This window comes from Salminus brasiliensis, chromosome 8 (genome assembly GCF_030463535.1).
Source record: "Salminus brasiliensis chromosome 8, fSalBra1.hap2, whole genome shotgun sequence".
Lineage (NCBI taxonomy): Eukaryota > Metazoa > Chordata > Actinopteri > Characiformes > Bryconidae > Salminus > Salminus brasiliensis.
The window spans coordinates 28,824,420-28,848,481 of NC_132885.1; the positions used below are offsets into that span (position 1 = coordinate 28,824,420).

The 24,062-nt window shown below is 40.6% G+C and overlaps 1 protein-coding gene across 1 annotated transcript; it reads right to left on the minus strand.

Annotated features, from left to right (window-relative positions):
* Positions 1-6,582: 6,582 nt before the first annotated feature.
* On the minus strand, positions 6,583-21,839 carry LOC140561378 (cation channel sperm-associated protein 4-like). The gene is made up of 17 exons (XM_072686555.1): positions 21,682-21,839; positions 20,734-20,743; positions 17,062-17,202; positions 16,140-16,213; positions 15,544-15,594; positions 15,262-15,418; positions 9,513-9,674; positions 9,283-9,342; positions 8,937-9,077; positions 8,627-8,728; positions 8,426-8,514; positions 8,120-8,249; positions 7,842-7,978; positions 7,498-7,636; positions 7,136-7,338; positions 6,848-7,010; positions 6,583-6,729 (listed from the first exon to the last, which is right to left on the minus strand). The coding sequence occupies exons 1-17, from the start codon at positions 21,837-21,839 to the stop codon at positions 6,583-6,585; spliced, it is 2,064 nt and encodes a 687-aa protein (XP_072542656.1).
* Positions 21,840-24,062: the final 2,223 nt, after the last annotated feature.

Here is a 24,062-nt window from a genome sequence, read left to right on the forward strand (position 1 = left end):
ACAGCCTGACACGCCGAAAGAGTCGCAGCATTCTGGAAAAGGAGAAAAGAAAGAAGCACAAATATTGAACAGTTAAGAATTGTAAACTCGGTCTAAACAGATACATCATCACTCTCCTCTTGTCCATTTCTTTATGAGGACCATTGATCTAGATGAAAAACCTGATGAGATCTTAAAATGTGGGAACACGTCACTGTAATTTTCCTCACCTGATGACCCTATTTTGGCTTGGGGGCAAGAATCTGTACCCTTGATCAATCTAAGAGCCAGATTGATCAAGAAATCCAGGACATTCCACCCGCTCTGCAGATACAGAAGAAGTAAAGATCAAATAAGACTTGATGAGACACAGCAACCTTCTACAAGGAAAATATGGATTAATAGGAGTAAACATTTTGAGGAGGTTCCAGGAGAAAACTGTAAAAAACAATGCCACCAAAAAAATACTGAAACCGCAGGTCAATTTGAGAACAATCTCTGAAATAAAAGCGGTGAAGATGATCCGCTCCCAGATCAGGAATGCAGTCTCATGGTCCTGAAATTACAGTGAGAAAGAGAGTGGAGTTTAATATACAGGGTTTCTGAAAGTCTCAGAAACATCACCCGTCATCACCTACAAAACACACTGATAGAAGCACAGAGCTGTGCTGTAGAGTTAGTCAATCAGTGGGAGAGGCAACATGATCGGACTGTCTGAAAATATCTGGTGGCGTTAAGATTTAGTGTTCTCACCTTGGCAATTCTTGAGATGGTCTTGGCGCTGATGATGACACAGTTAACCAGAGCAATGACCATGATGAGGAACTGGAGAATGGGATGCTCCACAATATACTGGAACATTGCAGTGAGGTAGTTTCCAATGCTGTACTCAGTCTACATGTGAGAAGAGAAGAGTGAGCATTAATTACAAGCCACCTCAGGTTCTCATGCTAGGAGACAGAAGGGCTTTCTCCTCTCTTTCTTCTTCCTTCTTCCTCTGATGATCGGTCATCTCTTCTAACGGAGCGGTTAAAGAAGCTCCTCCATCAGAAACACGTCTGTCTGAGACTCGATCAGCTGCTGTCTGCTCCTTAAAAGCTCCACCGCTCGGTTCATGATGTTGATCTAGATAGAGAAGTAACTGCAAGGTGACAAAAATTAAATAATTTAAAAATATATAAAACTATACAGCTCTGTGCAGATGTTTTAGATATCTGTGATAATTAAGAGTTAAAAAGCGGCTTTTCTGAGCAAGTGTTTATTTCCTCAGTAAAACATTAATATTAAAATAAATACTAATAACATTCCTATAGAAAGTTGTGGTTTTTCATCACTGTGTTCATTAAATCATCTCCAAAGTTCTCCTCATGGGAGTGTAGTATTATTTATAGTTATCATCCAATACAGGGCGTTTCTAGACTAGTTTTACCTCTGCTTGTCTAATCATTTTACTAGTTAATAAGAAGAAGAAGATTATTATACTAGTAATATTGCTGTCACTCACATGTATGAACTATTCTCTTTGCTGAATAAAACTACATGTGAAATAGTGATGTCATCTTTGCATCATCAGCTCATGCTAGTTGGAGAAGCCAGGCTTTTTAATGAGGAGGTTACTGCTATATTGCCGAGCTCGCGACGCTCATTTTACAAGCTTGTGTTATCAGAGCCTCTTTCACTAGCTAGCAGAAATACAGCCTATGCTAACGCTACTGATGCCTTTTCTTTACTGTTCTCATGTGTGTGTTGGTAAGTTATCCGCTTATAAAAGGCCTTAACTAAAGCACACACAGCTCTGAGCTGCATTACCTTGTCTGTTGAGTGTCTGACAGCATTAGCTGCTCAAGCTTTTGAACAGACGCTGGGGCATGATGGGCATTATTGCACTGCTGCCACCTACTGGCTGAGTAGATCACTGCAGGATGGAAGTGGTGTACAGGTGCTCCTAATAAAGCTGAAGTACGATTTACATTTTTTTACTCAAGTATAAAAGTACAAAATGCTACAAAATGGACTGAAGTCTTGTGCTGTTTGTGTTTGTGTTACTCGGCCAATGTCTGTAGGTCTGGTTGGACACTCTGCATTACTGGCTTTTTAACCCAATAGAGCCACATCAGCACATCAGCCTCACTGAACACACAGTCAGTTCATGCCAGCCTACAGAACACATGAGGGGCAGAGTTGTACTGTGTGTGAGCTGCAGATGTATTTCCTGCACTTGATGCAGGTAGACTGAGTCTTTCTGCTGCTACAGACGTACACCACATGCACAGCATCTTACACCTACTTCAGGTTCTGCAGATGGTTGTTCTGAGGGTTGGGCTGAGAGGGCACCAGCATCCTCCTCCTGAATCAACAAAAATGTGATCTTCAAATTCTGAAAGATCGTTCTCTTCATCATCTCCCCAAACGTCTTTCTCTTAAAAAGTGATTTCCAAGCCCCTTTAAGCAGAGACTCTTCTCTCCATCTTGATCAGCTGTGATGCAGAGCAATACTGGCAAATCTGTTCACTTATCCATCCTAATTTGCAGGTAGGATAGAAAGCTTTCCACAAGACAGAGACTAAAATGTGCAGGAATGTTGGAGCAGACATAAACTGGACAAGAACTGAATGGCTCACAACTTGTTTTTGCTTAATCCAGAAAAAAACATAGGTTTTACTAATTGATCCAAATATGAATAAATCCAAAAATTGCAAATATTACTGTAAAATTAAATGGATTCTCAGTCATAACCAGCAGCACTGTAAAAAACCCAGGAGTTGTTTTGACTCTGGCTTCTCATTTGATGCACACATCTGTTACATAGTTAAAATGGCCTTCTTCCACCTACGTAATATTGCCAATCTGCGTAATGTACTCTCCTTACATGACACAGAGAAGCTGTGTCCTATTCTCTCGTCCCTGCACTGGTTACCAGTTAAATTCTGCATTGATTATAAAATAAATGTTTTGGCCCCACAATACTCAATACGGGACTCAGATAATCCATTAATGCACTGTACTGTTATCCTTGCTGATGGAGCTTGTAAGAATACTAACACATTTGGACTGTACAGCTCTCTGTTCACAGGTCCCTGATCAGTGCTGCAGTCTCTCTAATCTACTTCCTTTACAGGCTGCACATCAGTCTATTCAAACTCCTAAACACATCATCATTTTCTCCTTTGTTTTCTCTCCCCTGTGTGCTGAACTGCCCTCTGCTGTCTGCTTGCTGCTGATCCGAGTCCATTTGTGGTCGGTTGCCCTTGCCTACACTTTGGATCCTGTCCCCCTATATTACCCCCCAAATTTGAATTGAATTGACAGGTTTTCAGTGCTTGAAATGTAACCACATGCAAACACACACACACACACACACCAGGCTATGTAGAAGAAGGACAGAGTGTAAAAAAAAAAAAGTAAAAGAGAAAAAAGTGATTTTTTTTTTTTAATGCTCCTTTTGAGTTTTCGATTTACACACATAATAACAGTCTAGATTTCAGGTCTTATTTTAGAATTCAGTTCTTTTTACTATGACTCGTGAGCACAATTGGCCGTGCTCTTTCCTCTTATCACTCCTAAGTGATGTTGGCAGGCATAGTTCTGTTAGCTGGTGCAGTGGAGCTGCGGTTCAGCATGTTTGCGGGGGCTGGCTTCGCATGTATTGTTGGAGACATGGGTTAAGTACCCTCCGAGTGTCAGGAGCATTTCTAGGAGCTACAAACGTGTGGGTTAATTGGCAGAACCAGAATGGGAGAAACAATAGCTAGCGTGCACAACTGACTAACATTTATGAAGGCACTGTTTCCTGAAAACAGGGAGACATAAATCAACCCTCAGGAAAGCCTGTGCTTTTTCTTAATTCTAAATTCTACACACGTACTAAGACTTCTACTGTAAACACATGTAGACCACATAACGTACACGGCCATAATTAATGTGGAGGTATAAGTGACATTTAGCAGACTTCATGACAACAGTTTACCTGAGACAGAAGTTGCTGTTAGAACAAGGGTGTCCAATCCTGACCCTGATGAGTTTATCTCCAGTCCTAATCTAACACACCAGAAACAGGTCATGAAGACCTTCAGGGGTATCAGAGTATTAGAACCATGTGTTGGATATGAACTCTCATAGATCTCCAGAACTGAGCACCACTGTGTCTAAACATGGTTAGAGAGGATTTTGGAGGAGCTTGTGACACTTTCCACCTTTCTCACAGAGTGCAGTAATGACAAGGCTTTGTAGTTTTTTCTTTTCACTGTTTATTTGTACTATTCTCTTCTTTACACCAAATTCCTCTAATTTCTCCTTCCTCACCCTTCCCTTTCCATCCTCGCCTGCTCAACCTCTCTCCATCACCTGATCACCATCATCTTTCTGCTGCGTCTCTCTCTCTCTCTCGCTATGTTCTTCATCTTTCACACCAGCTGCCAGATGTACCTCTGTCCTCCTGTTTATAACAGGGCATAAAATAAAGACACAGAATATTAATGAAGAAATGATGAGCTCCATACAGCTGCTATCAGTGATCATTTTAGACCCACTGGTCTGTAATTAGTTTACCAGGCTCTTTTCAATTTCCTGACAATATAAACAACTGGCTATTTCTTAATATTAATATATTTTTATTTCTTAATAAAATATTTCAGAATACAATACAGATTTTTAAAAATGTCTTTAAAAAGTATTACTTACCAGTTCTTTGATTGAAGGTCATTCAAAGAGACACCAGTTTAAAAAAATGAACAAATAAAAGTACAGATAGAAAAAAGTAAAAAGAAACAAAACATAGAAGATAAAACCCCCCAGTGAGCAAGCCAAAGGCGACAGTGGCAAGGAAAAAACTCCCTCAAAGCTGGAGGAAGAAACCTTGGGAGGAACCAAGACTCACAAGGGGAGACCCATCCTCCTCTGATCAAAACCAGTTAGAAATTAATAAACCAGGTCTCAAGCAGCTGTTATCTCCATGGCACTAGTGGCCTTCAGATCTTCACCCTGAAAAAAAATCACCAGAACAACTTTGTATTAAAATCTCAACAATAAAGAATCAAAAACCTAAACTGACTCCAAAAAGATCATTAAACATCTCCAGCTGATTCAAACACGGCTGCAGGAGTTTAAATCAGAGCCAAGAGAAATAAAAAAAACACAAACTTACCTCATCTTACCGCTGGACTTTACTTAATGTTACCTAACAACCAGTTTCACCCAGAAGATGTTGTGGAATGCCTAATCGTCTTTTTTCATATTCTTATCCACTTCATTCAGCTCAGGGCCTGCAGTGGCAATGGGGGAAGCACAGAAACCCAGGCATCCCTGTCTCCAGCATCCCAAGGCGCTCCCAGGCCAGCCAGGAGATATAATACTTCCAGCAAGTCCAAGGTTTACCTCGGGGTCTCCTCCCAGCTGGCTGTGCCCAGTACATCTCCAACAGGAGGCAACTGGGGGGACATCCTTATCAGACGCCCCAACAACCTCAGCTGGCTCCTCTCAATGAGAAGGAGCAGCGGCTCTACTCTGAGACTCTCCCAGATAACAGAGGACATAACCTCATTTCAACCGCTTGTGTCCGTGACCAGGGTGGGGATGTAGTTCAGCTGGTAAATTGAGAGCTTTCCGAGGTCCATGCAAGAGCTTTCAGCAATTCCAGGCGAATCTCATCCACTCTAGTGCCTTGTCACTGTGAAGCTTTTTCACTACATCAGTGACTTTGGCCACAGACGAATTCTGCCTCCCTGGAAGTCTCCAGCTCAACCTTCAGGCTAGAAGGCATGTTCCTCGGCTTTAGGAGCTTCTCAAAGTGTTCCTTCTGGTGCCCAACAATATCCTCAGCTGAGTTCAGAGCTTCATCACCCTTATTGAGCACAGTTTGGGCAATGTCCCTCCTCCCCCTTCTGAGTTGTTGGAGCCTTTTCCAGAACATCTTTGAAGACACCTGAAAATCAGTCTCCATTAACTCTACAGACTCCTCACATGCCCTGGATTTCGCTTCTGCCACTGCCAAAGCTGCTACCTTATTTACTTGTCTGTGCCAATCAGCGGAATCAAGAGTGCCCCGATTCTCCTTCTTCCGCTTGACAGCCTCCCTCACTGCTGGTGTTCACCAACAGGTTCTTTGGTTGCCATCATAACAGGCACGGACAAGGTTTTGGCAACAGCTATGAACAGTTGCTTCCACAACTGAGGTCTTCAACAAGGTCAATTCTGAATCAGTGTCTCCAACCTCCTCCAGAACATGTGAGAAGCTCCCTTGGAGATGAGAGTTCGGAGATGAAAATCAGAGTCCTCTGCCAGCTTTCCCTGGCAGACACAGACTACTCGTTTGGGCCTGTCAGGTTTGTCTGGCAGGTTTAGCTGCCACCTGATTCAACTCATCAGATGGTGATCAGCTCACAGCTCAGCACCTCTCTTTACCAATGCATCCGAAACACGCAGCCACAGGTCAGACGACAAGACCTCAATGTCGGTAACTTACCTCTGACCCAAGGTGCTCTTGTACCAAGTACACTTATAAGCAACCTTGTGTTTGAACGTGCTGTTTGTTATGGACAAACTGTGACTAGCACAGAAGTCCAATAACATCCCACCAAGGATCAATAGTCAATGCTTCAGCATGACTTAATTACTATGGGTCACGGACATTACTGAAGACTTGCTGCGCAACAGGGAATCGGTCACAGCTTCTCTGGCCAGCCTGCGAATCCCTTCCTGCACCAAACCTTCACCAAACACGTCAGTTGTTGTCCGTGAATCCAGAAGGTTGGCCTGAAACAGAGAAGAAAGCTCAGAGTAAATAGAAGTCTTATTTCTAGAGGAACAAGATACACTTCTCATCTGATTACGGTGCTTCAAGTGTTTGTGCTCAGTAACAGTATTTCTTCACCTCTTCCAGAGCGATGAAAGTGGACAGAATATCTCCAGCCTGGCCAGAGGCGATGTCATCACCCAACAAGTTGTCCGTCAAGGTGGTAGCCATCTCTTTTTCCCTCTGGGCCTGGAGCTCCCGCTCTTTATTGACGGGCAGGTTTCGGACCTCTTCCACAATCCTGGATGAACACATTTACAGTCAGAGCAGTTCATCATTCTACGGTCCAGGCGGACCTTTTCATAATAGCCGTTGACAGACTGAAAGTAAAATAAGGTGTTTATCAGCTGTGCTGTTGAACCTTACTTTATCAACTTCTGACGAATCTCCTGGAACTCTTTCTCATTCCTGTCGATGGCTTCTCTTAACAGGACGAGATTCTCAAAGTTCTCCAGAGTCAGGTTCGTCAGGCAGCTGTCGTGCCACGGTGTCTGGCGCTGGGTCATGCTGGTTTTTGCGACCACTTCATCCACATGTACCAGATCCTTCTGGGATTCATCTTCTTCTGACTGTTATTAAGACAAAAGTTTTAGTTGGAATAAAATAAGAGGAAAATCATGACTTACATGCAGACAATATTAATATGTTCAGGTAGAGTAGGGGGTTAAACTGGGTATTTGCACGCTGTTGTTCTCAGGAGGTGAAGCTAGGATGTAAAGCAGGCTTACCTTAGTGGAATCCGTTTCCACAGCTAGTTCTTGATTGGTGATAATCACAGAACTAAAAAAGTTAAGGAAGATGAACCCACAGCTGAAGATGAAGATGAAGAAGTACACCAACGCAGCATAGCGAAGTGCTTCATCCACACTGAAATGGACAGAATATTAAATTAGACAAAACTGTCAGTAGAGTGGCTATAAAATATGAATCTTCACCAAATACAAACGTGCCAAAACAGATGGACGTACACTGAAGTTTACTGCACTCGCATATGTTCACCTAGTGTTGTGTTTCAGAACTGACACTTTTACTTATTTAGTTATAGTCAGAGATCCAGACAAGAGCTGCTTACCCCTTAAATCCATAGTAGATTTTAAACCAGCCATTCTGGGTGATGCAGATGAACAGAGTGTACAGGGCTGTAGGGAAGTCTCCAAAAGCCGATGGAACTTCATCCCCAAACAGCATCACTCCACACAGGCCAAACATCTAGAGCACAATCAATAACAGAGCATTTCAGACACAGCGTACAGCATTTCACCATGAACAAAACACAAGTACAGAGACCTTATCTTTTGGATCGTTTCTGAGATTTTATCATACAAATACGAATTGTGGAAGAGCACATACCACCATGAAGCACATGATGAGGATGAAGATGTTCAGCAGTGCAGACATGGAACGGGCGATGCTGTTGAGTGCTCTGGAAAATCCCTCGGAAAAAGCAAACAGCCTTACACTCCGAAAGAGTCGCAGCGTTCTGGAAAAGGAGAAAAGAAAGAAGCACAAATATTGAACAGTTACAAACTGTGAGCTCAGTCTGAACAGATACACCATCACTCTCCTCTTTTCCATCCTTTTATGAGGAACACTGATCTAGATGAAAAACCTGAGGAGTTTTAAAATGTGGGAACACGTCACTGTAATTTTCCTCACCTGATGATCCTATTTTGGCTTGGGGGCAAGAATCTGTACCCCACCATCAGACCCAGACTGACCAAGAAATCCAGGACATTCCACCCACTCTGCAGATACAGAAGAAATAATGATCAAATAAGACTTGATGAGACACAGCAACCTTCTACAAGGAAAATATGGATTAATAGAAGTAAACATTTTGAGAAAAAAAAACAGTACCATCCAGAAAATCCTGAAACCGTAGGTGAACTTGAGAACAATCTCTGAAATGAAAGCGGTGAAGATGATCCACTCCCAGATCAGGAATGCAGTCTCATGGTCCTGAAATTACAGTCAGAAAGAGAGTGGAGTTTAATATACAGGGTTTCTGAAAGTACACTCAAACACAAGTACCAGAAACATCACCTGTCCTACAAAACACACTGACAGAAGCACAGAACTGTACTGTAGGGTTAGTCAGTCAGTGGGAGAGGGAACATGATCGAACTGTCTGAAAATATCTGGTGACTTCAAGATTTAGGGTTCTCACCTTGGCAATCCTCGAGTTGGTCTGGACGCTGATGATGATGCAGTTGAGGAGTGCAATGACCAGGATGAGGAACTGGACAATTGGGTGCTCCACAATATACTGGAACATTGCAGAGATGTAGTTTCCAATGTTGTACTCCGTCTACATGTGAGAAGAGAAGAGTGAGAATTATTAACATCTCAGAACTTTTGGTCAGGACTCAAAGGCCCAGTGAAGAGCCAAAGCTGGTCTTATAAAAGGTCTTAGGATTTATAGTAGAGCAATTCCACAACTCAGGACATGATGGATTAAACCCAGTGACTCCTTATAGTTCATTACTGAAGTGAAACTCCTTTGTCTTTCTTACATTTTCGTGGAGCAGCTCCATGAAGCCCTCTCCTGGTTCCTCCACTTCCTCCATCACGGACTGTGGTTCCAAAGAGGTTTTAGATGTTTTCTGCCCCCAAAAAGACAGACATTCATTTAGACTCTATATCCATACACACATCTTACACAAAATGTATTTACCAAAAGCTCTGGAAAGAACCTGAAAAAACAGGTAAATGGAGAAGTTTAAGAGAACAGGTAAAAAAGAACCTGGTCCACCTTGAGCATGGCGAGGTGCTTCTGGTTCTGTCTGCTGGGAGACAGAAGGGCTTTCTCCTCTCTTACTTCCTCCTTCTTCTTCTTCTTTTGGCGATCGCTCATCTCTTCTGAGACTCGATCAGCTGCTGTCTGCTCCTTAAAAGCTCCGCCGCTCTGTTCGTTACCATGGAATCTCTCTCACTCTATGACGTCATAAACGTTCCACCATCAAACGTCACCCAGCCGACAAGCGCATCTGCTAGTTAGCGCATATGCTAGTCTAGTTGGGTCACGAGGACTGATCACATGTCGTTGATCTGAATACTAAGTGATTGTAAATGGACAGAATATTCATATATGATATTATCTAGTGGTCACTGATCAATAAAAATGAAGATTAAAATATTAGAATTATTAGAACAGAATATTTTTTATAGATATACTTATATTTATAGGCGGTTCACTGACAACTGTAAACATGGAGGATCAACTTCCGGTTGATAAAACCAACCCCTTTATTGCTGGAAGTGTTTCACTGAAGTCATTCTGAATTTGTGTTAACAGTTAACAATTTAGCTCCACTTTAAAGAAAAAATAATGAATATTGATGAAATATAAAGGTTTAGGTTGTGTTCGATACACTACCCGTATTGTGATATTACAGATTAGCATTACCTGAAGGAAATACAGAGCTTGCAAATAAGTAAATAAACCTTTCTGCAGCTTCTTTAAAAAAAAACTTGTCTAAAGAAAAATTTCATCAACGATGTGTTTAAAAATGAAAAAGAGGAAAATCCATAAACTAAAGATTTCATTGTTTTATAAATATAAGATATGTTACAGTCTGTTCCACATCAAACACACTGATATTTTTATCATATTTTATATTGGGAATTTACATCAACAAAAGTTACAAAATTTATATTTAGATTTCACATTTATACATTTTTATCATTATATTCCCCTCATAATAAGCACCTTCAGATATCAAACATGTCTGGGGGATTGACTGCTTATGGGGTAAGGGACGTTTATTAAATAATAAAGAAATATTTATTGAAAATTTTAAATTCATCAAGAATGTCGGACACGTGACCAGTAGAGGGCACTGATCTGCAGGTTTTTGGTAAAGACTGAAACTTACATTGTAGCCACATTAAAGTGAATACCACATTTAATGCCTGCTTATTTAATAATAAAATAATATTTAATATTTGTTATACTGCATAAATTCAATGAGTTAAGATGTGGACAGGTAATAATTTTAACACACTAAGCTACTAATCACAGGTAGGCCGGAGAGTGACAATCAGGAACTGCTGAATATTTACCTTTACATTTAAATACAGACAGTTCTGACACTCTAAGAAAGAGGAAAGATAGAAAATGAAGGCTTGTGCAGGTTTAAATATTTTCATATGTCAGATTTAATTACACAAAGTTTCATAAAGCATAAACAGAGATCAAAGAAAAACTTGAATGTAAGATCAGCGTTTGTTTTGCTGGATGTTAGAAAAGAGTTTTGGATGAAGCTTAAATACTCAAACAGAACAGGAAGTGAGAAACTGTGAATGGTAATTACTGGTACTGACCTGTGAGAATAGTCTCTCTATATTACAGTGAAATGAAGAGACCAGATTTACCAGTTTGCAGATGATTTACAGTACAGTAGTCTATAGTGCCCTTGTTTATGTGGAGGTGATATACGACCTACAGCGCCTATGAAAGTATTCAGTCCATTGGATGGTTTCCCCTTTTATTGCTTTCATGGTCAACATCATTTTATTTTTTTTGTCACAATAATTTACAAAAGAAATTAAATTAAATTTAGAAATGGAAGGAATATGGCACACGTAAATCTTTCTAGAGCAGGGCTGTCCTCACAAACTGAGTGACCGTGCAAGAAGGAGGCTAGAGAGGAAGGCCACCAAGACACCTATGACTGGCCGGCTCTAGGCAGATTTACACATGTGTCATATTCCATTTCTGAATGATGGATTTAACAGAACTCCAGGTGAAGTTCAGTGACTTGGAAATTGTTTTGTCTCCATTCCCTGACTCACACTCACCAATAACCATTTCTCGGAGCTGTGTGGAGTGTTCTTTCTTTAGTCTTCATGGTGTCTTCATTTGTAGGGAGGAATACTGATTAACCAGTGACTGGAGCTTCATTTCTATTTTCTTGTGCATCCAGTTAAAACTGGAGAAGGTGGTTTTGTAGAAAGCTAGTTTTTTTTAATCCGACACCCTACTTTCAGTCTGATGGCTTGGGGGAAGAAGTTATTGCAGAGTCTGGTCGTGTTGGACCTGATGCTGCGGTACCTTCTTCCTGATGGCAGGAGGGAGAACAGTCTGTGTGAAGGGTCGGTGGGGTCATCCACAATGGTGGTTGCTTTGCGGACGCAGCGGGCAGTGTAAATGCTAATAATAACTTACCTCAGCAGTGCTAATAATTATTTACCTCAGCAGTGCTAATAATTATTTACCTCAGCATTGCTAATAATTATTTACCTAAGCAGTGCTAATAATTATTTACCTTAGCAGTGCTAATAATGATTTACCTAAGCAGTGCTAATAATTATTTACCTCAGCAGTGCTAATAATTATTTACCTCAGCATTGCTAATAATTATTTAACTCAGCAGTGCTAATAATTATTTACCTCAGCATTGCTAATAATTATTTACCTAAGCAGTGCTAATAATTATTTACCTCAGCATTGCTAATAATTATTTACCTCAGCATTGCTAATAATTATTTACCTAAGCAGTGCTAATAATTATTTACCTTAGCAGTGCTAATAATTATTTACCTCAGCATTGCTAATAATTATTTACCTCAGCATTGCTAATAATTATTTACCTAAGCAGTGCTAATAATTATTTACCTCAGCATTGCTAATAATTATTTACCTTAGCAGTGCTAATAATTATTTACCTCAGCATTGCTAATAATTATTTACCTCAGCATTGCTAATAATAATTTACCTCAGCAGAGCAAATTATTATTTACCTCAGCATTGCTAATAGTTATTTACCTCAGCAGTGCTAATAATTATTTACCTCAGCATTGCTAATAATAATTTACCTCAATATTGCTAATAATAATTTACCTCAGAGTCTGCATAATAATTTACCTCAGCATTGCTAAAAATGATTTACCTCAGCATTGCTAATAATTTACCTCAGCAGTGCTAATAATGATTTACCTCAGCAGTGCTAATAACTATTTACCTCAGCAGTGCTAATAATTATTGAACTCAGCAGTGCTAATAATTATTGAACTCAGCACTCAGCAGTGCTAATAATAATTTACCTCAGCACTCGGCTAGTGCTAATAATAATTTACCTCAGCACTCGGCTAGTGCTAATAATAATTTAATCTCAGCAGTGCTAATAATAATTTACCTCAGCACACAGCAGTCCTAATAATAATTTCATCTCAGCATTGCTAATAATAATTTCATCTCAGCAGTGCTAATAATAATTTACCTCAGCAGTGCAAATAGTAATTTCATCTCAGCATTGCTAATAATAGTTTACCTCAGAGTATGCATAATAATTTACCTCAGAGTCTGCATAATAATTTACGTCAGCACTACTAATAATTATTTACCTCAGCAGCGCTAATAATTATTTACCTCAGAGTCTGCATAATAATTTACCTCAGCAGTACTAATAATTATTTACCTCAGCATTGCTAATAATTATTTACCTCAGCACTCATCAGTTCTAATAATTATTTACCTCAGCATTGCTAATAATAATTTACCTCAGTAGTGCTAATAATAATTTACCTCAGCAGTGCTAATAATTATTTACCTCAGCAGTGCTAATAATAATTTCATCTCAGCAGTGCTAATAATAATTTACCTCAGAGTCTGCATAATAATTTACCTCAGCAGTACTAATAATTATTTACCTCAGCAGTGCTAATAATAATTTACCTCAGAGTCTGCATAATAATTTACCTCAGCAGTACTAATAATTATTTACCTCAGCAGTGCTAATAATTATTTACCTCAGAGTCTGCATAATAATTTACCTCAGCAGTACTAATAATTATTTACCTCAGCAGTGCTAATAATAATTTACCTCAGCAGTACTAATAATTATTTACCTCAGCAGTGCTAATAATTATTTACCTCAGAGTCTGCATAATAATTTACCTCAGCAGTACTAATAATTATTTACCTCAGCAGTGCTAATAATTATTTACCTCAGCAGTGCTAATAATAATTCCATCTCAGCATTGCTAATAATAATTTACCTCAATATTGCTAATAATAATTTACCTCAGTAGTGCTAATAATAATTTATCTCAGCAGTGCTAATAATTATTTATCTCAGTAGTGCTAATAATTATTTACCTCTGCATTGCTAATAATTATTTACCTCAGCAGTGCTAATAATAATTTACCTCAGCAGTGCTAATAATAATTTATCTCAGTATTGCTAATAATTATTTACCTCAGCAGTGCTAATAATAATTTACCTCAGCAGTGCTAATAATTATTTATCTCAGCAGTGCTAATAATAAGTTTAAAATTAAACTATTCCACAGTCTCACTCACTCACCTCCAAACTAACCAAAATAAAGAAAAAACACACAGGATAAATTAGATTTTTGTAAATTACATAATTTATATCATGTGGGTCTACAAAAAGCATTAAAGTAATGAAGTTATGGGTGGAGCACAGGCCGTTAATATGAGTGCAGACAAGAGAACAGAGCCAACCCCTACTGTACAAATCCTACACAGAGTGAGTGGAGACTGTAGAAGCTAAACATTACATTAAATGAATGAAAAAACACCCAAAACCCCAATTAATATAACATTAGTGCTAACTCATCATCTACTGAGGGACAAGTTCATGAAATATCACTCCTAATTTTCTTATTAATAATACATTTCAGTAAGTAGTTTCACCAAGCTGCCCTGAAACCATCAACATAGCTAACAGTAAGTTAGCTAGCTAGTGCTAGCTTCATAGCCGTCTTCTCTGAAGTAACTTCATGTTATTCAGTATTTTTGAGTTTGATTATAACTTCACTAGCTAAGTAAACTGTCCATAATGCAGTTTATTACATTTATGACCATGTATCTCATATTTAGCACATAACACAATATTTGACCCTCTTTAAAACGTTAGCTGGTTAATTCTGAATATTCAGCTAGCTCGCTAACATGCTAGCTTATTAGCGACTAGCTACGCGTTTTACAAAGTCTCAGCTAGCTAGCTGATACCAAATTAAGCAAACAAGATAGAAAAGGCGGTTATCAAATATATTTATTTTGAACAATATTTACACTTATATCCACAGTAATCTTACAATATCCACACACCCCAGCGTTGTCACAAAGTGCAGTAATGACGAGGCTGTGTAGTTTTTTTCTTTTAACTGTTTATCTGAACATCAATCTTCTTTCCATCAGGTCAAATTCCACCTATTTCTCCTTCCTCGCCCTTCTCTTTCCATCCTCGACTGCTTAACCTCTCTCCATCATCTTTCTGCTGCATCTCTATCTCTATATCTATCTCTCACTATTCATCTTTTAGACCAGTTGCCAGATGTCCACCTCTGTCCTTCTGTTTTTAACAGGAATATAAAATAAAAGGTTGATAGAAAACAGAAGGTTGGCCTGAAACAGAGAAGAAAGCTCAGAGTAAATAGAAGTCTTATTTCTAGAGGAACAAGATACACTTCTCATCTGATTACAGTGCTTCAAGTGTTTGTGCTAAGTAACAGTATTTCTTCACCTCTTCCAGAGCGATGAAAGTAGACAGAATATCATGGCCAGAGGCGATGTCATCACCCAACAAGTTGTCCGTCAAGGTGGTGGCCATCTCTTTCTCCGTCTGGGCCTGGAGCTCCCGCTCTTTATTGATGGGCAGGTTTCGGACCTCATCCACAATCCTGGATGAACACATTTACAGTCAGAGCAGTGCATCATTCTACGGTCCAGGCGGACCTTTTCATAATAGCCGTTGACAGACTGAAAGTAAAATAAGGTGTTTATTAGCTGTGCTGTTGACCCATACTTCATCAACTTCTGGCGAATCTCCTGGAACTCATTCCGGTCAATGGCCAAACTTAACAGGACCAGATTTTGTCAAAAGTCAGGTTCGTGAGACACCTGTCATGAGACTGTGTCTGGCGCTGGGTCATGCTGGTTTATGCGACTATTTCCTCCACATGTACCAGATCCTTCTGGGATTCATCTTCTTCTGACTGTTATTGTGACAAAAATAATTCAGTTTGAATAAATATAGAGAAAGAAAAATGACTTATATGCAGACAATATTAATATGTTCATCTTGCGTATCTTTAAGTAGGGGGTTAAACTGGGTATTTGCACACTGTTGTTCTCAGGAGGTGAAGCTAGGATGTAAAGCAGGCTTACCTTAGTGGAATCTGCTTCCACAGCTAGTTCTTGATTCATGATAATCACAGAACTAAAAATGTTCAGGAAGATGAACCCACAGCTGAAGATGAAGAAGTACACCAATGCAGCATAGCGAAGAGCTTCATCCACACTGAAATGGACAGAATATTAAATTAGACAAAACTGTCAGTAGAGCGGCTATAAAATATGACTCTTCACCAAATACAAACGTGCCAAAACAGATGGACGTACACTGAAGTAGGGAAGTCTCCAAAAGCAAATGGAACATCATCCTCAAACAGCATCACTCCACACAGGCCAAACATCTAGAGCACATTTAAAGACAAAGCTGTTCACACACAGCGTAGAGCATTACACCATGCCCAAGAGAAGGAGCGGGAGATGCTGTTGAGTGCTCTGGAAAATCCCTAGAAGAAAGCAAACAGCCTGACACGCCGAAAGAGTCGCAGCATTCTGGAAAAGGAGAAAAGAAAGAAGCACAAATATTGAACAGTTAAGAATTGTAAACTCGGTCTAAACAGATACATCATCACTCTCCTCTTGTCCATTTCTTTATGAGGACCATTGATCTAGATGAAAAACCTGATGAGATCTTAAAATGTGGGAACACGTCACTGTAATTTTCCTCACCTGATGACCCTATTTTGGCTTGGGGGCAAGAATCTGTACCCTTGATCAATCTAAGAGCCAGATTGATCAAGAAATCCAGGACATTCCACCCGCTCTGCAGATACAGAAGAAGTAAAGATCAAATAAGACTTGATGAGACACAGCAACCTTCTACAAGGAAAATATGGATTAATAGGAGTAAACATTTTGAGGAGGTTCCAGGAGAAAACTGTAAAAAACAATGCCACCAAAAAAATACTGAAACCGCAGGTCAATTTGAGAACAATCTCTGAAATAAAAGCGGTGAAGATGATCCGCTCCCAGATCAGGAATGCAGTCTCATGGTCCTGAAATTACAGTGAGAAAGAGAGTGGAGTTTAATATACAGGGTTTCTGAAAGTCTCAGAAACATCACCCGTCATCACCTACAAAACACACTGATAGAAGCACAGAGCTGTGCTGTAGAGTTAGTCAATCAGTGGGAGAGGCAACATGATCGGACTGTCTGAAAATATCTGGTGGCGTTAAGATTTAGTGTTCTCACCTTGGCAATTCTTGAGATGGTCTTGGCGCTGATGATGACACAGTTAACCAGAGCAATGACCATGATGAGGAACTGGAGAATGGGATGCTCCACAATATACTGGAACATTGCAGTGAGGTAGTTTCCAATGCTGTACTCAGTCTACATGTGAGAAGAGAAGAGTGAGCATTAATTACAAGCCACCTCAGGTTCTCATGCTAGGAGACAGAAGGGCTTTCTCCTCTCTTTCTTCTTCCTTCTTCCTCTGATGATCGGTCATCTCTTCTAACGGAGCGGTTAAAGAAGCTCCTCCATCAGAAACACGTCTGTCTGAGACTCGATCAGCTGCTGTCTGCTCCTTAAAAGCTCCACCGCTCAGTTCATGATGTTGATCTAGATAGAGAAGTAACTGCAAGGTGACAAAAATTAAATAATTTAAAAATATATAAAACTATACAGCTCTGTGCAGATGTTTTAGATATCTGTGATAATTAAGAGTTAAAAAGCGGCTTTTCTGAGCAAGTGTTTATTTCCTCAGTAAAACATTAATATTAAAATAAATACTAATAACATTCCTATAGAAAGTTGTGGTTTTTCATCACTGTGTTCATTAAATCATCTCCAAAGTTCTCCTCATGGGAGTGTAGTATTATTTATAGTTATCATCCAATACAGGGCGTTTCTAGACTAGTTTTACCTCTGCTTGTCTAATCATTTTACTAGTTAATAATAAGAAGAAGATTATTATACTAGTAATATTGCTGTCACTCACATGTATGAACTATTCTCTTTGCTGAATAAAACTACATGTGAAATAGTGATGTCATCTTTGCATCATCAGCTCATGTTAGTTGGAGAAGCCAGGCTTTTTAATGAGGAGGTTACTGCTATATTGGCGAGCTCGCGACGCTCATTTTACAAGCTTGTGTTATCAGAGCCTCTTTCACTAGCTAGCAGAAATACAGCCTATGCTAACGCTACTGATGCCTTTTCTTTACTGTTCTCATGTGTGTGTTGGTAAGTTATCCGCTTATAAAAGGCCTTAACTAAAGCACACACAGCTCTGAGCTGCATTACCTTGTCTGTTGAGTGTCTGACAGCATTAGCTGCTCAAGCTTTTGAACAGACGCTGGGGCATGATGGGCATTATTGCACTGCTGCCACCTACTGGCTGAGTAGATCACTGCAGGATGGAAGTGGTGTACAGGTGCTCCTAATAAAGCTGAAGTACGATTTACATTTTTTTACTCAAGTATAAAAGTACAAAATGCTACAAAATGGACTGAAGTCTTGTGCTGTTTGTGTTTGTGTTACTCGGCCAATGTCTGTAGGTCTGGTTGGACACTCTGCATTACTGGCTTTTTAACCCAATAGAGCCACATCAGCACATCAGCCTCACTGAACACACAGTCAGTTCATGCCAGCCTACAGAACACATGAGGGGCAGAGTTGTACTGTGTGTGAGCTGCAGATGTATTTCCTGCACTTGATGCAGGTAGACTGAGTCTTTCTGCTGCTACAGACGTACACCACATGCACAGCATCTTACACCTACTTCAGGTTCTGCAGATGGTTGTTCTGAGGGTTGGGCTGAGAGGGCACCAGCATCCTCCTCCTGAATCAACAAAAATGTGATCTTCAAATTCTGAAAGATCGTTCTCTTCATCATCTCCCCAAACGTCTTTCTCTTAAAAAGTGATTTCCAAGCCCCTTTAAGCAGAGACTCTTCTCTCCATCTTGATCAGCTGTGATGCAGAGCAATACTGGCAAATCTGTTCACTTATCCATCCTAATTTGCAGGTAGGATAGAAAGCTTTCCACAAGACAGAGACTAAAATGTGCAGGAATGTTGGAGCAGACATAAACTGGACAAGAACTGAATGGCTCACAACTTGTTTTTGCTTAATCCAGAAAAAAACATAGGTTTTACTAATTGATCCAAATATGAATAAATCCAAAAATTGCAAATATTACTGTAAAATTAAATGGATTCTCAGTCATAACCAGCAGCACTGTAAAAAACCCAGGAGTTGTTTTGACTCTGGCTTCTCATTTGATGCACACATCTGTTACATAGTTAAAATGGCCTTCTTCCACCTACGTAATATTGCCAATCTGCGTAATGTACTCTCCTTACATGACACAGAGAAGCTGTGTCCTATTCTCTCGTCCCTGCACTGGTTACCAGTTAAATTCTGCATTGATTATAAAATAAATGTTTTGGCCCCACAATACTCAATACGGGACTCAGATAATCCATTAATGCACTGTACTGTTATCCTTGCTGATGGAGCTTGTAAGAATACTAACACATTTGGACTGTACAGCTCTCTGTTCACAGGTCCCTGATCAGTGCTGCAGTCTCTCTAATCTACTTCCTTTACAGGCTGCACATCAGTCTATTCAAACTCCTAAACACATCATCATTTTCTCCTTTGTTTTCTCTCCCCTGTGTGCTGAACTGCCCTCTGCTGTCTGCTTGCTGCTGATCCGAGTCCATTTGTGGTCGGTTGCCCTTGCCTACACTTTGGATCCTGTCCCCCTATATTACCCCCCAAATTTGAATTGAATTGACAGGTTTTCAGTGCTTGAAATGTAACCACATGCAAACACACACACACACACACACCAGGCTATGTAGAAGAAGGACAGAGTGTAAAAAAAAAAAAGTAAAAGAGAAAAAAGTGATTTTTTTTTTTTAATGCTCCTTTTGAGTTTTCGATTTACACACATAATAACAGTCTAGATTTCAGGTCTTATTTTAGAATTCAGTTCTTTTTACTATGACTCGTGAGCACAATTGGCCGTGCTCTTTCCTCTTATCACTCCTAAGTGATGTTGGCAGGCATAGTTCTGTTAGCTGGTGCAGTGGAGCTGCGGTTCAGCATGTTTGCGGGGGCTGGCTTCGCATGTATTGTTGGAGACATGGGTTAAGTACCCTCCGAGTGTCAGGAGCATTTCTAGGAGCTACAAACGTGTGGGTTAATTGGCAGAACCAGAATGGGAGAAACAATAGCTAGCGTGCACAACTGACTAACATTTATGAAGGCACTGTTTCCTGAAAACAGGGAGACATAAATCAACCCTCAGGAAAGCCTGTGCTTTTTCTTAATTCTAAATTCTACACACTTACTAAGACTTCTACTGTAAACACATGTAGACCACATAACGTACACGGCCATAATTAATGTGGAGGTATAAGTGACATTTAGCAGACTTCATGACAACAGTTTACCTGAGACAGAAGTTGCTGTTAGAACAAGGGTGTCCAATCCTGACCCTGATGAGTTTATCTCCAGTCCTAATCTAACACACCAGAAACAGGTCATGAAGACCTTCAGGGGTATCAGAGTATTAGAACCATGTGTTGGATATGAACTCTCATAGATCTCCAGAACTGAGCACCACTGTGTCTAAACATGGTTAGAGAGGATTTTGGAGGAGCTTGTGACACTTTCCACCTTTCTCACAGAGTGCAGTAATGACAAGGCTTTGTAGTTTTTTCTTTTCACTGTTTATTTGTACTATTCTCTTCTTTACACCAAATTCCTCTAATTTCTCCTTCCTCACCCTTCCCTTTCCATCCTCGCCTGCTCAACCTCTCTCCATCACCTGATCACCATCATCTTTCTGCTGCGTCTCTCTCTCTCTCTCGCTATGTTCTTCATCTTTCACACCAGCTGCCAGATGTACCTCTGTCCTCCTGTTTATAACAGGGCATAAAATAAAGACACAGAATATTAATGAAGAAATGATGAGCTCCATACAGCTGCTATCAGTGATCATTTTAGACCCACTGGTCTGTAATTAGTTTACCAGGCTCTTTTCAATTTCCTGACAATATAAACAACTGGCTATTTCTTAATATTAATATATTTTTATTTCTTAATAAAATATTTCAGAATACAATACAGATTTTTAAAAATGTCTTTAAAAAGTATTACTTACCAGTTCTTTGATTGAAGGTCATTCAAAGAGACACCAGTTTAAAAAAATGAACAAATAAAAGTACAGATAGAAAAAAGTAAAAAGAAACAAAACATAGAAGATAAAACCCCCCAGTGAGCAAGCCAAAGGCGACAGTGGCAAGGAAAAAACTCCCTCAAAGCTGGAGGAAGAAACCTTGGGAGGAACCAAGACTCACAAGGGGAGACCCATCCTCCTCTGATCAAAACCAGTTAGAAATTAATAAACCAGGTCTCAAGCAGCTGTTATCTCCATGGCACTAGTGGCCTTCAGATCTTCACCCTGAAAAAAAATCACCAGAACAACTTTGTATTAAAATCTCAACAATAAAGAATCAAAAACCTAAACTGACTCCAAAAAGATCATTAAACATCTCCAGCTGATTCAAACACGGCTGCAGGAGTTTAAATCAGAGCCAAGAGAAATAAAAAAAACACAAACTTACCTCATCTTACCGCTGGACTTTACTTAATGTTACCTAACAACCAGTTTCACCCAGAAGATGTTGTGGAATGCCTAATCGTCTTTTTTCATATTCTTATCCACTTCATTCAGCTCAGGGCCTGCAGTGGCAATGGGGGAAGCACAGAAACCCAGGCATCCCTGTCTCCAGCATCCCAAGGCGCTCCCAGGCCAGCCAGGAGATATAATACTTCCAGCAAGTCCAAGGTTTACCTCGGGGTCTCCTCCCAGCTGGCTGTGCCCAGTACATCTCCAACAGGAGGCAACTGGGGGGACATCCTTATCAGACGCCCCAACAACCTCAGCTGGCTCCTCTCAATGAGAAGGAGCAGCGGCTCTACTCTGAGACTCTCCCAGATAACAGAGGACATAACCTCATTTCAACCGCTTGTGTCCGTGACCAGGGTGGGGATGTAGTTCAGCTGGTAAATTGAGAGCTTTCCGAGGTCCATGCAAGAGCTTTCAGCAATTCCAGGCGAATCTCATCCACTCTAGTGCCTTGTCACTGTGAAGCTTTTTCACTACATCAGTGACTTTGGCCACAGACGAATTCTGCCTCCCTGGAAGTCTCCAGCTCAACCTTCAGGCTAGAAGGCATGTTCCTCGGCTTTAGGAGCTTCTCAAAGTGTTCCTTCTGGTGCCCAACAATATCCTCAGCTGAGTTCAGAGCTTCATCACCCTTATTGAGCACAGTTTGGGCAATGTCCCTCCTCCCCCTTCTGAGTTGTTGGAGCCTTTTCCAGAACATCTTTGAAGACACCTGAAAATCAGTCTCCATTAACTCTACAGACTCCTCACATGCCCTGGATTTCGCTTCTGCCACTGCCAAAGCTGCTACCTTATTTACTTGTCTGTGCCAATCAGCGGAATCAAGAGTGCCCCGATTCTCCTTCTTCCGCTTGACAGCCTCCCTCACTGCTGGTGTTCACCAACAGGTTCTTTGGTTGCCATCATAACAGGCACGGACAAGGTTTTGGCAACAGCTATGAACAGTTGCTTCCACAACTGAGGTCTTCAACAAGGTCAATTCTGAATCAGTGTCTCCAACCTCCTCCAGAACATGTGAGAAGCTCCCTTGGAGATGAGAGTTCGGAGATGAAAATCAGAGTCCTCTGCCAGCTTTCCCTGGCAGACACAGACTACTCGTTTGGGCCTGTCAGGTTTGTCTGGCAGGTTTAGCTGCCACCTGATTCAACTCATCAGATGGTGATCAGCTCACAGCTCAGCACCTCTCTTTACCAATGCATCCGAAACACGCAGCCACAGGTCAGACGACAAGACCTCAATGTCGGTAACTTACCTCTGACCCAAGGTGCTCTTGTACCAAGTACACTTATAAGCAACCTTGTGTTTGAACGTGCTGTTTGTTATGGACAAACTGTGACTAGCACAGAAGTCCAATAACATCCCACCAAGGATCAATAGTCAATGCTTCAGCATGACTTAATTACTATGGGTCACGGACATTACTGAAGACTTGCTGCGCAACAGGGAATCGGTCACAGCTTCTCTGGCCAGCCTGCGAATCCCTTCCTGCACCAAACCTTCACCAAACACGTCAGTTGTTGTCCGTGAATCCAGAAGGTTGGCCTGAAACAGAGAAGAAAGCTCAGAGTAAATAGAAGTCTTATTTCTAGAGGAACAAGATACACTTCTCATCTGATTACGGTGCTTCAAGTGTTTGTGCTCAGTAACAGTATTTCTTCACCTCTTCCAGAGCGATGAAAGTGGACAGAATATCTCCAGCCTGGCCAGAGGCGATGTCATCACCCAACAAGTTGTCCGTCAAGGTGGTAGCCATCTCTTTTTCCCTCTGGGCCTGGAGCTCCCGCTCTTTATTGACGGGCAGGTTTCGGACCTCTTCCACAATCCTGGATGAACACATTTACAGTCAGAGCAGTTCATCATTCTACGGTCCAGGCGGACCTTTTCATAATAGCCGTTGACAGACTGAAAGTAAAATAAGGTGTTTATCAGCTGTGCTGTTGAACCTTACTTTATCAACTTCTGACGAATCTCCTGGAACTCTTTCTCATTCCTGTCGATGGCTTCTCTTAACAGGACGAGATTCTCAAAGTTCTCCAGAGTCAGGTTCGTCAGGCAGCTGTCGTGCCACGGTGTCTGGCGCTGGGTCATGCTGGTTTTTGCGACCACTTCATCCACATGTACCAGATCCTTCTGGGATTCATCTTCTTCTGACTGTTATTAAGACAAAAGTTTTAGTTGGAATAAAATAAGAGGAAAATCATGACTTACATGCAGACAATATTAATATGTTCAGGTAGAGTAGGGGGTTAAACTGGGTATTTGCACGCTGTTGTTCTCAGGAGGTGAAGCTAGGATGTAAAGCAGGCTTACCTTAGTGGAATCCGTTTCCACAGCTAGTTCTTGATTGGTGATAATCACAGAACTAAAAAAGTTAAGGAAGATGAACCCACAGCTGAAGATGAAGATGAAGAAGTACACCAACGCAGCATAGCGAAGTGCTTCATCCACACTGAAATGGACAGAATATTAAATTAGACAAAACTGTCAGTAGAGTGGCTATAAAATATGAATCTTCACCAAATACAAACGTGCCAAAACAGATGGAC

Coding starts and splice junctions, on each gene's coding strand:
- LOC140561378 (XM_072686555.1), bottom strand. CDS start 21,839: ATGTCCTCTGTTATCTGGGAGAGTCTCAGAGTAGAGCCGCTGCTCCTT. Junction 16,214..17,061: donor CCATCTCAAGAATTGCCAAG/GTGAGAACACTA, acceptor AATGTGCTCTAG/ATGTTTGGCCTGTGTGGAGT. Junction 9,675..15,261: donor CTTTCATCGCTCTGGAAGAG/GTGAAGAAATAC, acceptor GGTAACGAACAG/AGCGGCGGAGCTTTTAAGGA.